Source organism: Aedes aegypti, chromosome 3 (genome assembly GCF_002204515.2).
Source record: "Aedes aegypti strain LVP_AGWG chromosome 3, AaegL5.0 Primary Assembly, whole genome shotgun sequence".
NCBI lineage: Eukaryota > Metazoa > Arthropoda > Insecta > Diptera > Culicidae > Aedes > Aedes aegypti.
The window spans coordinates 113439500-113455759 of NC_035109.1; the positions used below are offsets into that span (position 1 = coordinate 113439500).

The following is a 16260-nucleotide window of genomic DNA, read 5'->3' on the forward strand; positions in this document are numbered from 1 at the left end:
ACCGGGAATCGAAAACAGACACCTTCAACATGGCTTTGCTTTGTAGCAGCGGACTCAAACCACTCGGCAAGGAAGGCCTTATTATTATTATTTATTTCGCCCTTATTATTATTTGGATTTACCCCCTGGGCCACTAAAATTCAAGATTTGAGATAACTTAAAAATTGTGTTTAGAATATCATCGACATTTTACTGAGTAAAATTTAAGTTATTCCAGAATTGCAGTGCAAATTCAAAGTTAATCGGAGCAAGACATTGAGAACGAGACCTTCAAATTTGAATATTTTTTTATGAAAAAAAAACGGACAATCTGTTTTTTTTTCTCGTCCAGTACTGTAAAACTTCTGTTGTGGAGCGAAATTGATCCTAAACCATTTACCATTGTGCACGTGTATGACAGCACCAGTCGCCGGGTTTCATTTAATTGCTGAGTGTTTTCGGTTCTCCAATTCCGCTGACTGTGCGACAAGCAAGAGATTATGGAGCTGCCATGGCTTTGAACTTTGATGTATGGTACCTAATCAAAACTCCGGAAAATCTGCGAAGCCGTTGATAATTTGATTCCGATTTGCCGTGAAAGAGCGATGATTTGGGATAAGTACTTGCCATACTTGTGTGCAGGGCTGTGTTCCATACACGTGACCCTGTGACCGAGAGTGAGGATTCTTAGGAAAGCGGCATCGATTGTTATTTTTCTGCTGTCGGGGATTCGATTTCGTTCGCATGCGATACGTGACGATTATATTAATAGTAATCAGGTTGTGTCACCGAAGAACGGCAAAAATCTTGGCTGCCATGAACTTTTCGATCACGTGCCTTGGGAAGAGTAGGTACATAGAAGCGATTGATTTTTTTTGTCAATATTTTAATTGTCGGTTTTTGAGCAATTGATATATTTTCCGTAAATCGTAAATAAAACTCATGTGCACCATTCTTGGTCCAATTGGCGAGATATACAAATATTGAGGGTATGGATTAGCTGCTCAAAGTCCATAAAACACAGTCTTAGCATGGATTTCACTGAGAAAATGATATCAATTGTTATGAAACAAAAAAGGTAAATTTCCATGAAAATAAGAAATTTGTAAGAAAACTTGTTTTAGCTGAAACCATTCGCTCAAAACACGTAGAAAAAAATCTAATTATGTGGCCTAGTGTATTTAAAAAAATATTAATTTGAATCTTTGCTGTTTTACAATCATTTTCAGAGTTACAAAATCTGCACCGATGGCTCCCACCACTGAAATTGAGGATAGCGGGTCGCGGGACGATTGTACCGAGCAGCCAGAGTCATTCGAGGACACCAGTCGCACATCTGGGTCTATGGGTTCGACGACATCGGAACGGGAATCCGAACGCTGTCTGGTCGTACAATCTCCGCTAAGCTCTACCGCGTCCAGTGGAATCGGTGCTAGTTCAAGTTTTTCGGTGATAAATTATGGTAAGTGAAAAATTATACATGGTTTTAAATAGATGCCTCGTGCCTAATGGGGATAGGGTAGAGGAATTTCTATTAATAAGCATAAAGGTTTCTTTTGGTCTTTTCATGGCGCAGACACGATTGAATATGGTTTATGCCGGTTTATCGTAGCTGTTTGGGGCACTCCTGTGGGAATTGATGTGTTCATTAAAGCAAGTTTATTCCTCAAGAGTCCAGAAGTTCTTTCAGATATACTTTTAGGACTTCATCGGAGATTAGTCAGAACTTACAAAAGTTTTATCAGAGTCACTTCAAAACCTTGGAAAATCAGCCAGATATATCTGTATAGTCATTTTTAGATAACTTCGCCACTTTTTTCCATTCTCAAGAAATTTCTAAATAATTTTAAAATAAAAATTATGTGATACACGTAATATTTGAATCTTCCCTTTTTTGAAATAGAAACGACAATATATAATTTAATAGAATAAATAATGTCGCTTGGTTTTCTAAAAGACTGAAGTATCAAAGCACATATGAGCGTAAGATCGCCTCTAATTGCAAACGGAGGCAAATTGATGACGACTCAGCAACGGAAATCACCAGCACCGTGCCACCAATGCCGCTATCGGATTTGGTTCAGCTTTGCACATGCTCGGCCATGTGATCTCTCACGCTCTGTAACTGACCTAGACAAAATTGTTGGTTTATTTTCAAGACGTAACCGTATCAATAACGGTAGGCAGAAGCTCAGGTGCGGCGCCAAACATGATTCGAATTTTGCAATTTTGGTAATTTTCCTTTCATTATTACAATCGGAGTACCCAAGGTTCATTACAATGCCAACGTAGGTTCTTTTGGGAAACCCTACTACCTACTCAAGGCAATGAATGTACGAGCTCATGTAATTGATAAAGTGAAGAGATAGGTGTCACATGTTTTGGCTGGTGCTCTATTAATCTGTTATTTGCGATTTGAGTGCTTACATAGTTGGAGACACGGTAATATCAACGTGCTCTGGTTCTTCCTCAAACACTTGTTCGGAGCATTTAGAGCAAGCTACAAATGCCGAAGGCATGTAGGGGGGCTGGGGGCAAGAAAGACACCTTAAGATATATAGGTTCAAATCATGGTTGATTAGCACAATTTTTGAAGATTATTCCAGTGTAGGGGCAAGCTCACCTTTTGTTCTAAATGATGTTATCGATAGATTTCAAAAATATAAGAAACACATGATGGTTTGAGGTTTTTGAAAATGTCCCTTCTTTTGAGGTTTTTCAACGAGGCACGGGGCCCGCCTAAACGATAAATTCTAGAGTAAGTAAAGATAAGTTGACTTATAGTTAAAAAGTAATTTTACGAAATTAATTTAGTTCTCATCTTATTTGACTGTAACAATAATATTAAAAAATTTCAGAAACCATTTTGAATGTCCAAGATGGTTTATTTTGATTTTATTTAGTAGGAAATATTGATTTAATGCGATACTAAACAAGAAAAATATAAGTTCATTTGATTTTATATGAGAAAATTGCGGTGTCCCTCTTGCCCCATAAGACATACTGACATACTTTTTCGAAAAAAATTCCTCACAGCTATATTAAACAATTGAAAATTATCAATACTTGTATTTATTGGGAGTCAAACCTTGTTTTCCAGTCTTACATTCTTATAATATTTTGCATTTTTCGCGTTGGCGAGTCAAAGAAATTTTTCTAATTTTTTGTACTAAACATTTTTAACTGTAATATTTACACAACCCTCAATTAGTACTCAATTTATTCTTATCCTGCGTTGAACATCCAAAAAGTTATTTGAACTACGTGAAATTAGAGGTGGCACTTTTGCCCCGGGCGTCACTCTTGCCCCATGTCCCCCTATCACTGGCTACTTCAAATCGTACCGTCTGATAACGACTGTTAGTCCAGACGGTTTGATTTCTTCACGGCAAGTACGCTTGAAGAATTATTTATCTCTAACAATGTTTCATAACCAGTTGCATCTGAGTGTACTTACTTGTGACATAATTTTTTTAACAAGCCAAATTTACCGGACAAATGACCCCGACATTTTAAATACAATTATTCTAGGAAAGATTCTTCTATAAACAAGTAAAGTAGGTACTTATCACTAATAAACCCACCATGAATGTTCTTTCATACGTCTTCAATTTCTCCAGGAATAATAACCAGAATTCCCTGGATCATTTCAGGAATACTATTAAAGATGTTTCAGGATTCTGTCATGAATTAAACCAAGAATTTCTCTAAGTATTTCATCAACATAGTGATTTTGTCAAGGCTTCTCAATGAAATGCACAAGGAATTCGTGCAATGCATAATTTTTAGGTAAATTCGCGTTCTTTCAGATTTTTTCATACAAATCTTCTTCTTTTTGGCATTAACGTCCTCACTGGGACAGAGCCTGCTTCTCAGCTTAGTGTTCTTATGAGCACTTCCACAGTTATTAACTGAGAGCTTTATTTGCCCAAGTTGCCATTTTCGCATTCGTATATAGTGTGGCAGGTACGATTATACTCTATGCCCAGGGAAGTCAAGGAAATTTGCTTTACAAAAAGATCCTGGACCGACCGGGAATCGAACCCAGACACCTTCAGCATGGCTTTGCTTTGTAGGCGCGGACTCTAACTACTCGGCTAAGGAAGGCTCCTTTCATACAAATACTTCAGCAAATTTTCATTCAAGATTTTTTTAGAGAAATCATTGAAAATAAAACCTCGGAGAAAAAAAAGTAGTAGTTCCAGGGACTTTGAAAAAATCCTGAAATATCTGGTAGAATTTATTGATAAGCCCTATAAGATGCCTTTAAAAGAGCCCTTGGAAGAATTTTGAGAAGTACCCACCTTGTACTTTGATGGCTACAGCGTAGCGTCACACCATTGCCGGGCGTATTGTAGAATCTGGGACGAATAGATACATAATAGTCATGTTCAAAATAGGTACCACTTCTAGTACTGCATTTGGTCCCTTGATACTGCAAAAGGTACCCAAGCTTGACAGATCACTTTTCACGGCATTCTAGATTTTGCTCTTCTACATTATGTGCCATAAAATTGTGAGCAACTGCAAGAAACAAGGGGGTCTCCATTTCGACTTTGGTAGAACTCCATCTTCGTCTTGGGCGCCACTTCTCCAGTTGCTTCGAACGTTTAGGGTCATCAGGTAGATAGCTACCGGAAGAATCGATGTTTTATGTAGGGCGAATTTCGTTTCATTTAGCAAGTTGCGAGACCTTAACCGGTTTCGTAGCCTGTTAAAGGTCATATTCACAGCCTTCGTAGTCTTCTCACTTCAGAGGCACGAAGCCTTCCTCCAGCGAACTGTGATCGATTCCAATACAATCTATTTCGTCCGCAAAGCCAAGAAGCATATGCCACCGTGTGATGATAGTGCCGTTTCTCTGCACAACAGATCTTCCAATAGCACCCTCGAGTGCAATGTTGAACAGAAAATTCGAATGTGCGTCTCCCTGCTTCAATCCGTCTAACACGATAAACGAGACTTCGAACCATCCAGCGTAGCACGTATCTGCCTAATTAGTTTTGCCGGAAAACCATGTGCAGACATTATCTGCCCCAGCTAATTTATTTTCACTGAATCTTGAAATTAATAAACATGTGGTGAGTCTGCAAGTTATACTTCAGGATTTTTTGAAGGATCATTCGCAAGGTAAACATCTAGTTCGTTGTCGACCGGCCCTCACGAAAACCATCTTGGTATTCGCCGACGAAGCACTTCTCGATCGATCTCAGTATGTTAAACAGGATGCGCGACAGTATTCTGTACGCCGAATTCAGCAGGGTAATTAACCGCCCTTTGTTTGATGTAATTGAAAATAAGGGATGTACACATTTTCATAGAAATGGTATTACTTACTTTCTTATTTGAATAAATCATAGTAGGTTAGAAGCACCGGTTTTGGCCATACGCCAGTTGTAGCCATAGTAGATTATACATCGTTTTACATAGCCAATCAGCATGAAACCATTTGTGTTCAATAGATCACAGTCATATGATAGAACTACATTCATTTACTCATCCAAATTGATTTAAAACACAAGAAAAACGATTCATTTTCCTCCCATACACCTAATTTGGCCAGGGCACTCATAATTTGGCCACTCTCATGAGAAATCAATGCAATTGGCCAATTTAGGAACCTACAGGGTGTCCGCAAATTATCCGTACAAACTTTGAAGACCTGTCTCTGTACAATCAGGCATGATAAATTCAATATTCTTGCATGGTTTCAACCATTAGCTTATTATATCCTTAAGGTGTAAGTTTGACACATTTACGAATTCAAATATATGTCAAACCAAGGAAAATGTGTTGAGGTGTCTTAAAAATAGTTGTTTTTCGAGCTTTATGACGGAAGAGAAATATCCATAGAACTCATTGAATTTAAATCGTATAATTTTCTATTTCCAGTCAAACTTGAAGCCACTAAACTGTAGGTTACTTCAAATGATAATAGGACTTTTGGATTCGTCTCTTTTAGATTTAAGGGATAACACATCTCCAGTATGACTAGCGGCCCTCAGGAAAATCGTCCCCGAAAAATTTAAATTTATGTTTCTCAGTAACAAGCACTCAATTCAAAATTATTTAAAGTTGTATATTGTGTAAGCATGTAGATGTATTAAAAAAGGTACATGGACATTGATTTTTCATTGTTTTAAATGTGAGATCATCTTTTTCAAATTTTGCTGTTCGGATAATTTGCGGACACTCTGTAAGTTAAATCTCTGGCCGAAACTGGTTCCGATTGCCTATATTGACCAACGGGATTTTCAAAGCGAAAACATGGTTTTAGCTCAGTTTTGATATTTTATACACATAATATGGATTGAAAGCTTGCATTTGACATATTTGTAGTATGAATACGGCTTCCCATTTAATTTTTATTGACATTTTTTCTTAGGCTGGCCAAAACCGGTGCTTTTACCCTACGCCTGATTCTGTTTTTGCAGGGGGGATGTGTACCGTGCAAAAAAAAAAGTTTTAAGTTCAAAATTTTAAAAACCGTGCAAAAAAAGTAACACCATTTCTCGACGTTTCAAGCAAAAATAAGGTTTTGGCGGAATAAAATGTATGGAAACTTTTTTTGCACGGCCGTGTAAACAAAATCCGTGCAAAAACAGAATCGGGATAAACTTGCTTTAGCAAAGTTGTAAACCATCCAATTTCAAGCAACTTTGCCAAAAAAAGTTTTTTGTAGTTCTCAAAATGATCGGTTTAGAGCTATTTTCCTATGATGACATAGGGTGGTCTAAGAAAAGCTGGTTTTATGTTTCTAGCGTTGTCAACTCTAATATCTCATCAAAGTAGTCTATGAACCACTTTTAGAGCTTTAAAAACAGCCTAATTTGGTGGATGGAAGAACTTTCCTTTTTCCGTTTTGGAGTTATAGTTGTTTTTCTTACTTTGGTTGTGAATATCTCTGATTGGGTCAAATTTTGAGCTACAGAATAACTCTTTTAGGCAAAGTTGATTAAAATATGACGTACTTAAACTTCGTTGAAGAGATGTACCATTATTTTTTCAAATAAAAAGTTGATCATATTTGATTTTGTACCTCTAATAAAATGTCTTTAAAAATAGAGAATTCTCATCACAAAAACTTCAATAAATTTTGAAATAAAAGAGATATCAACAATCTTTTTTGCATGAAAATTTGCGTTTTAATATGTTCTAAAAGTCGTTCAAAGACTATTTTGACGAGAATTCAATATTAAAAATACTAAAGTTAAAAAACTTACAACACCCTACATTGCTTGAGGAAAAAAGCTCTAAATCAATCAAATTTTGAGCTACAGAAAAACTCTTTTAGGCAAAGCTGATTAAAATACTACGTTCTACAACTTCTTAGAAGAGTATGTACCATTATTTTTTTTTTCAAATAAAAAATCAATCATATTATTTAAATGATATTGTCGATCACCCTAATTTTATAAAACACTAAATAAAGGACTACATTTTAAGAAATAATTTTATAAAATACCGTTTTTGACAAAGATATAGGGCCTAACTAATACAAACAACTTTGTACAAGACCGTTTTCGTCCAATGTTTCATTTTAAAGCTCTAAATGCATCTTTTCGCGTAAAACTGCTTTCTGGACCACTGTGCACTGGTACGGTATTATGCGGACCATAGACATGCCCTATATCAACTGCAGTGATTCGCAGTAGACAGGATGTCCAGGGCCCGATCCATCTGACAAGCCAATCGGGCCCTCTGTCACCATAGAAGATGGTGTATCCATCCCTGTCGATAGCCTGGTATTATGCCACGCGTTACTGATCGATGCATAAAACCTCCGCATATCGTTCCGTTCATGCTATCTTGAGCTTCGGCTACCTCACTTTCTTCGTGCTGCCTTTTCTTTCTGCGGTGGATTCGCTTTTCTTCGGCTCTTTGTTCTGTCGAATGCCGGTCACAAGCATACGGCATCTAGCAACATTCTTAACTTCTATCACTCTCGGGCACTCTTTATCAAACTAGTCATTTCGTATTCATCGTTGACTAGTACCAATAACTTCTTGCGCCGTTGTTGCCACAGATTCGTGGATAGGGTTTTACGGGTTATCCAGAAACGTTGATTCGTTCTAACCTCGTCTGTCGACAAGCGTTGGCATTAAAGCACAGCGAGATTATTATCCGAGTCGATATTAGGCTCTCGAAAGGTCCTGACTTCCATGACATCTGAGAAATATCGCCCATTAACCAGGTCTATTTGGGAGCAGGCATCGGGTGTCGCCAGGTGTGTTTGCGGATATGCTTGAGTGTGAAGCTGATTGCCATCCGTCTAGCAGCAGCGAAGGTTACTAGCCGCAGGCCATTATTATTGATTCTCAATAGTTAAATAGTTAAACGTGATGCTGTAACAATAGATCCATTCGATTTAATTTTACTATACACTTCTGTTTACGCTACATTGAAATTGAAATATTTTTATCTGTGCTCTTAAGCATAAATCTACATGATTTTCAACCACCTCGATTCTGAAGAAAGTGTTTTATGGTTAGAGGTTTGTAATATACGTCACAATAATCAGGAGTTCAGCAGTTTAAGAGTTCTTGTAGTATTTTTAAGTTTTCACGTAAATTTAGTGTAAAGTAATACTTATATACATTTTTCACTGGTTCTGAAAATTTAAAATGTACTATTTGCTTGCATCTTTCATTTTTTCCCTCGAATTAATGTAGGAATTCAGGAAAAGATGAATCTCTCTTAAAATTATTAAATCATTCGTTGGATGATTATACCAGCAACTTCTGAGTTATCGAAGAACCATTCTGATATTCATCCATTTTTTTCCAGGAACTATTCAGTGAAGCAACGTAAAGGGTTTTGATCGTATAAGGGTGATATCCGAAACGTTTTATCAAATTATGCATATTGTCCGCTGTATGAGTTATTGTGTTGTAGTGTTCAATGAACGTTAATTCGGAATCCAAAATTACTCCTAGATCTGTAATTTTTCACATTTTTGACCATTTTGGTTCTCTAACTTAATTGTGAAATTCGGGGTGTTTCGCTTTCTGCTATAAGTTATGAGATTACATTTTTTAACATTTAACTTCAATAAACTTTTAAAACACCAGTTATTAAATAGAAGTATTTCATTATGAAATGTTTCAGAATCATTATCTTTCATGATTTCTTAAAACAGTTTCATGTTATCTGCATATATAAGAATGCGTAGTTTTTTTCAGAATGAAAGATACGTCGTTAACATATAAAATAATAAGGAGTGGTCCTAAGTGGAAAATGTGACTTCGAAGTTTTCTGAAGTAATTTCTATAAAAATTACAAATTACTAATTAAAACCTCCTTCAGAGATTATTATTTAAATGTTAGCAGCATTACTCCACGAATTCATTCTTCAAGAAATCATAATACACTTTTCAGGAATTGTATAAGTATTTTTTGGGGATTTTCATTGGTATCCCCTCCAAGAATGTTCACACAGGAGATATACGAATTATCTAAGAGCTTATTCTTGAAATTCTCCATCGAATCAAATTCCAGAACATTCCGACAGATTTTACATCAAATTTGACAAACATTTCATACGAGCGTTCTTCGAAATACTCCTTTCTAGACGCTCTGAACGGTATACATAACCATTTTATACATTTATTCGTTAGATTGTGGAATGAGGAATTATTTGCTTAGCACTCATTATGACTCTATGTCGACATTCAGCGAGTAATATTTGACGCGCTATTTTCTACCCCTTACCCCTCCTCCAACACGCATTAGCGCTCCAATGACGTAGATAACTTTCTGACTCATTACCTTTGATGTGGCGTAGCATTCGCACTGATTTGCCCCAAAACCAAGCACGTGCTGTAGTTTGACCGGCTTCGAGAGCATGCGTGCATGCAAGCAATATGGCCAAAGTTCGACAATTAGCGAAATCCGCCACCACTCGAGCTCCACGAACAGCTGAGGGAGTCTGTTCGTGCTTTGCAAGCATTTCGTCTAGCGAGAAAATCTCGCATAATCTGGGATAACGCCCTAAAAGCCATTGGTAACCACGTGTGTAGCTCGTTGTTTCTGAGCACAAGAAACAATAAGCATCCAAACCAACATCGCAGGCAGGTAGATAATGATCCTTTCTTACCCATAGCGTTGTTAAATAACATGAAAATCCATTCAAATGCTCAGAAACAACGAGCTACACACATGGTTACCAATGGCTTTTAGGGCGAGTTCAGAAGTTATGCGAGAAATTACGGATCGAGATCGAACAATGTCGAACAATGTATGAACAATTGCTGCTTCAGGAGTGACTTCTTCGTTCTGGCGTTACATTCCTAGTGGGATAGAGCATGCTTCTCAGGAGGAAAGTCGGGTAAAAATCCTTTACGAGAAGATCCTCGACTGATGGTATTCGAACCCATGACCCTCAGCTTGGTCTTGCTGAATAGCTGCGTATTCACCGCTACGACTATTTGGGGCACATGTGCAAGGGTGACTGTAAATTGTGATTTTACGATTCTATGGGTGATTCCGACATTTCTACGGTACGGCATTAGGTGTGATGTGGGTGATTTTTGCTGATTGTCTGAGTGGGTTTGCTGAGCAGAGTTGCAGGAATTTTGCGCAAACGGATGCATTCTGTCAGACAGCTGAAGTTAAAACGTGACCGAGCCGAGATGTAGTACAATTGTTGACTTGCAATTAACCTTGGGCTGTCAAACAACGTGTTTGCACTTTCGTTTACAGATGGGTAGAAAGTGCTTGGAAACTCAAAGTGCGAATTTCCGCTCGGTACCTACCACCTATGTTTGTAGTCGCTTGTGGGATGAAACAACTGATTGACGGAACAACGTGTGATCGTTTATCATCTTCGTTGAGTTGTGGTATCTTGGCTGCAGCACGTGCTGTGAGTTAGCTAAACGTGGTCACTAACCAACGAGAGAGTTAATAGGGGGTCATCAGATTGCGAGAACGCTAGTTTGGACATGGAACGTTTGTCTTCTGTCCTGTAGATAATCTGTGTGCTATTTTTTGAGCCGTGGAACAAAAACGTGACACAAAACCCTTGTTTGAGCTGTCATGGTGCGATGCCGGCCGTCAGAGTGAAATGTTTTACAACGAAAGAAGAAGTATTCTCCGGTGGCTAGTTCGAGCCAGCCGTTATTCATTGCTTATCTCCACCCTCACATAACCGCCGCAGCTTTCGATTCGATCGAGGTTTGCAACGTGCCTGAATACCTTCTATCTCTCTAGCTCTTTACTACACTGCATTCGTTATCAATCATCGTTGTTGCACATTGGGATTGGCTGACGCTAGAATGATACATGACTTCAAAGTGGATTATTATGCAATTTCCTGTAAACATTCATTCGTAGTTTTTTATGAAAAAAAGTTGCAATTTTTATCGAACTCACAATCGTTTACTCAGGATGATTTTTTTATTGAGTTTTTTCTTGGATGTTTCATATATGATAAGTTTTATTTAAGGATATTTAGTGAATTTTGAATACAAAAATCATTTACTAATTTTATAAAAGCTTTTTGAAGAGCGTTATTGAAACGAATCAAATATGTTACACGTTACGTAGTTGTAAGTTGCCGCAAGTTCATGAGGGAATCTGGACTACCGTCGATCGGGGTCAAACTACCTAGCTTGTCGCGCCCCTCTTCTTCTTTTACTGGCTGGATTCAAGGTGAACGATATTTTTGTGGGTTGTTGTCTGGCATTCTCACAACGTGTCCCGCCCATCGTACCGTTCCAGCTTTGTCGACTTTCTGAATATTTGGCTCACCGTAGTGTTGCGCAAGCTTGTGGTTCTTTCTTTCCCTCCATACGCCAATTTCACATACTCCGCCAAAAATCGTTCAAAGCACAAGTCATTCGTTACAAGACATTTCTGGATAAACATTTGAAAAGGGTTCAAGAGGTCTTGAGCCTTTGTTTTAGAAACGTTGCTGTTGAGACCTTTTAAGCCCGCCCACGCAAACTAACACCACTATCAGAAAGATTGGTGTTAGCTCTTCCTGATAGTGGTATTGGTGAGCGTGATCGAGTTGAATTGGACTCAACAGGGGCCTGCAAAGCCAATCTTTACTAATGTCGATGTGCCCTTTTGAAATATTTGTCCAGATTTGTTAGATTTTGAGCATTGCTTTTGCACATGCCGAGAAGTGTGGACTTCGTGACCGTGCGGTTAGTGTTACCAATCATTTAGCCGCATCTTGTCAAGGAGTGTGGGTTCGATTTCCGCTTCAGTCCGGAAAGCTTTTCGTGAGGAAAGTATTTCGACTGTGCCACTGGGCGTTGCATGCTAGTCCGTTGTCTAGTGTGGTGCTTCCTTCAAAGGGCAAATCGTCCACTGGAAGCATTAACGTGTCGGTGTCTTTAAAAAAAGAAGATGGAAGAAAATAAGGTTTGTCCAATTTTTCCTCTGTTTAGTCACTATGTGCACAGGTCAGCATGTTAGTTTTGCAAGTGCGAATAGAATGACGTTGCGGGTACGTGTTGTCGCTGTTGCTGAGCCGTTGAGAGCGAGAGCTTGCAACAGTCAATACTCAGCTGTAACGGAGACACCACTTCATGCTCGTGCACGTGAGTCCGTCTACTGAAGGCAACGGCCAGCAACGTCCGTTGCGAACTGTTTCCTCTAAGCAAGGCATTACGCGGTGAATCACGCTTTGAAGAGTGCAGTTGATAGGCAGGCTTGGTTGCATAGTGAGCTTCCTGGAAACTGAACCGTTTCCCGTTGCTGTATTTGCTGCGGGATTTCAGAGTGTGATCGCGGCTCGATAATAGCACTCTAATGAAGGTGATCAATCAGGAACGATAAATTTGATGGCGTTAGCGTTAGGAACGATAAATTTGATGGATGTCCGCAAATAGAGGCGAGTATGATAATGAAATTTTAAACACTTATAGAATCATATATTAAAGATTTCAAAAATATATGTGTACAATGTACATTTGGTGTGACTTGAGATCACTACGCTAATAAGCACTTTTAGTGCTATAAATACCCCTTTGCTTAACATACGCGTCAAGTTTCAGAGTAAATAAAGTATCCCTACACTCGCTTTCGAAGCTATATCTCTCCTAAAAGTCCCACAGCGAAGAAAAAGTCCATCATCTGATATTGATGATTTGCGGCAAGGTGAGGGAATTCCTGCTAGCCACGTGCTGCCGAGGCCGCAACCAGAGCAAACAAAAATAAGCCGGTTCGTCATCAGCCGATAATATTCGGGGGAAAGACGTCGGTGTCGCTCGTTTCTTGGAAGTGGACGCACACGGCTCGTGCGTACACCCGAAACGAGCCTAATGTGTTGTTTTGTATTGACTGGATGTTTTACCCCGCTCCGGTGGGGGTATTCGGTTGTTCAATATACAACAGTGCCGTTTAGATGTACAACGCTCACTTGACGATAAAGCCTATATGTATTTAACCATGAGTTCTCCTCATTTTTAACTATTATGTGGCCTCAATTTTAATATTATTATTGTAAAATGTGACCGACATCACATTACGTTTAAAATGCTGGGATGCATCTAAAATGTATGATATGATAAAATCGTAATGTACAATCCCCAAGCAGAGTGTGTTTGATTTTCGATGAATGATATATTTTTGAAGGCTGGTTGAGGATGGGTGTGCCTGCAAGGTCAGCATTTTTCAGCGTTCGTCTTGTTTCCGTCAATAGCAACGTCAGCTAATGCTACATTTCAACACTGGAGTGCACTGTTGCATCGTATTAACAGGACTTAATTGTCACGATACAGTTCTCTTCATCAGCACGGGACTTCTAATGGGCCCTCCTTTAATAATTTCATAGGAACTGGTGGTTAAAGTATATCGTTAATGAGTTATTAAGAATATTGTTGTATGTCTAATAGACTGATGCAAATTTTGAAGTTTTTGCTCCCCTTTGCTTAATCGATGTCAACTATGATGAAAATGATCCTCCCAAAATTTGAAGTGATTCGGAATAAATTTGGTTGTGCACACGCTATTTGAAGTTTATATGGAAATTACTATGGAAAAAGCAAACCTTTTGAGTTGTTGCAAGACATACCCGATAATTTTCTATGAAATCCACCACAAATAGTGAAATAAATCTTCCAATATTATTCGGAGTCCATTAAAAGCTGACAAATCTATCAAACATCTTTCCAAGAACCCGATAAAAAACCTTCTGAAGCATCTTACAGGATCCTACAATAAATCAGTTTGATTTCAACATAAACTACTCCCAGTAATTTTTCAAATATATGTCCAGAAATGACGATTTATCTGAGAAACGTCGTATTTTTTTTTACTAGATCTTAACAATTTCTTCGGGTATACCAAAAGTTGCAACTGAATTTGCGAGATTCTCGTAAATAAATTTATCAAAAATATGTTAGGATTCAACCTTTGTAAGCTTCTTTAAATATTCTAACTAAGTTTTCCTTGAGATTTTTAGAAACCAGAACTGTAACTGTAAACAGCAAAATGACAGATTTTCCTGTGAAATCTTCTATTTAACCGACAAAATTCGTTAAATCTACAATTTCACCGAAAAAATCGCGAGAACAAACAAATTTACTGTAACCTATGAAATACTGACGAACAGTCCGGTGACAGCAATATTTTCACCGTACTTCTGTGAAATCGTTTGACATCCGCTCTGGCAGGCACGATGTCCTTTTGTTCCAGTGACAGCAAGCTTCCTGATCTGTAGGTCGGGAGTTCGATTCCCGGTTGAATCATTTGTGTTTTTTTCTTTACTGATTTGTTCAATGATGGTCAGGTAAGGACAAAACGATTGACCATTTTTTTCCTCGAAATAGGCCACAACAAATGGCCGAAACGCCGGTCAAAATAAATTAAAAAGTTCGCAGATAACGACTGAGATAGCCGACCACCGAGACTTTACGTAGATATTACTAGCAAAGATATTAATTTTATTTTCCGGCTTGCACCAAACGTTGGGTTTGAAGCTTCATATAGACAGAATAACATTATAATTATTTTACCGATAATTGTGTAAATTAAAAAGTAGTTTTTCTAATATTTAAAATAAAACTCCACTGACTATGAACTATTGCAAAACAAGCGGGGAAAGAAATTCCTCTCATTTATTTAGCCATACTCAAAAACGGTTATTAAAAAACGGTTTCACGAACCCCCTGTGATGTCTTCACGGCCCCCTAGGGGTCCGCGGACCACCGGTTGAGAAACCCTGGTCAAGGGAAAGTGTACCAGTTATGGCCATAAAGGTTCCCTGTTTGGCCATACGGGAAATTTCAATAACCTTCACAGACCGATAAACAGCATGGCCGAAGTCTTTCGTGATCCTCATATCGAGGCCATTGGGCTGGTGAAGAGTCTCGACCATCCGACAGCGGGTGAGGTCAAAGTCGTTGGTCCACCGGTCGTCTACAGCGAAGCTAACAAATGTGCACGGACTGCTCCGCTTTTATTGGGGGAACACACGGATCGAGTTTTGCGTGAGCTGCTCGACTATCCGGATGATAAGATCGATAAGCTTCGCCAGAAAGGCATTATACAGTGATGCTATAGTTACATGCATTGTTGCAGTAAAATAGATATTATATATTGTTTCTTAGAAGCATTTGATAAAATAAAGCATTTATTTTAAATCTTTTTGAATGTTTAAACATCAAGATACATCTTAAATCTTACTACCACAACACACAAAATCTCTCAAAATGTGAAACAAATTCAAGTAATCCCGTATGGCGAAATAGGAAACCACTAGCCACCACCACATAGCTGGTACACCTACCCTATATCATGCTGAGATGATCATTCAATTACTTTCAGAACAACACTGTTTTTTTTTGCTGTAGAAAATAGTAGCCTGGATTAATTTGATCTATTCTTCCCGCCAGGAGCACCACTGTTGCCTGCCGAACAGTTGGTGAAGCATGCTACATGCAAACCAACTTTATGATGATGAATAACAATTTATCCTGACGTCCAATCAAATAGTGATCTTCGACAAAGTTGTAACTTGGAGGATTTCACATTAGAAGAATTTGTTCACTTTTCCATAAAATATTATGACGAAGAAATTGAGGGCTGAACACAAAAGATTAGCGTTTTCCATAGTAATCTCCATATAAACTTCAAATGGCGTGTGCACAGTTAAATTTCTTCCGAATCACTTCAAACTTTGGGAGGATGCTATTTACCATAATTATAATCGTTTAAACATAGGGGAGCTAAAATTTCAAAATTTGCATCACTCTAATGTCTAATGTGTGTATATGGAAAGAAAAAGTTTTGACGAATGAAAGGGACGACTTGAAAGTTCATATGGAACAG

General features: G+C 38.3%; 1 protein-coding gene across 2 annotated transcripts in view; it reads left to right on the forward strand.

Annotated features, from left to right (window-relative positions):
- The window catches only part of LOC5575405, a 72261-nt gene that overhangs the window by 51757 nt on the left and 4244 nt on the right, over positions 1 to 16260 (forward strand). For both annotated transcript variants that reach the window (XM_021848898.1, XM_021848899.1), the window contains one exon: positions 1209 to 1441. In XM_021848898.1, the coding sequence (XP_021704590.1) occupies positions 1228 to 1441 (214 nt within the window). In that variant the 5' untranslated portion in view covers positions 1209 to 1227. The remainder of the gene's footprint in view (positions 1 to 1208; positions 1442 to 16260) is intronic.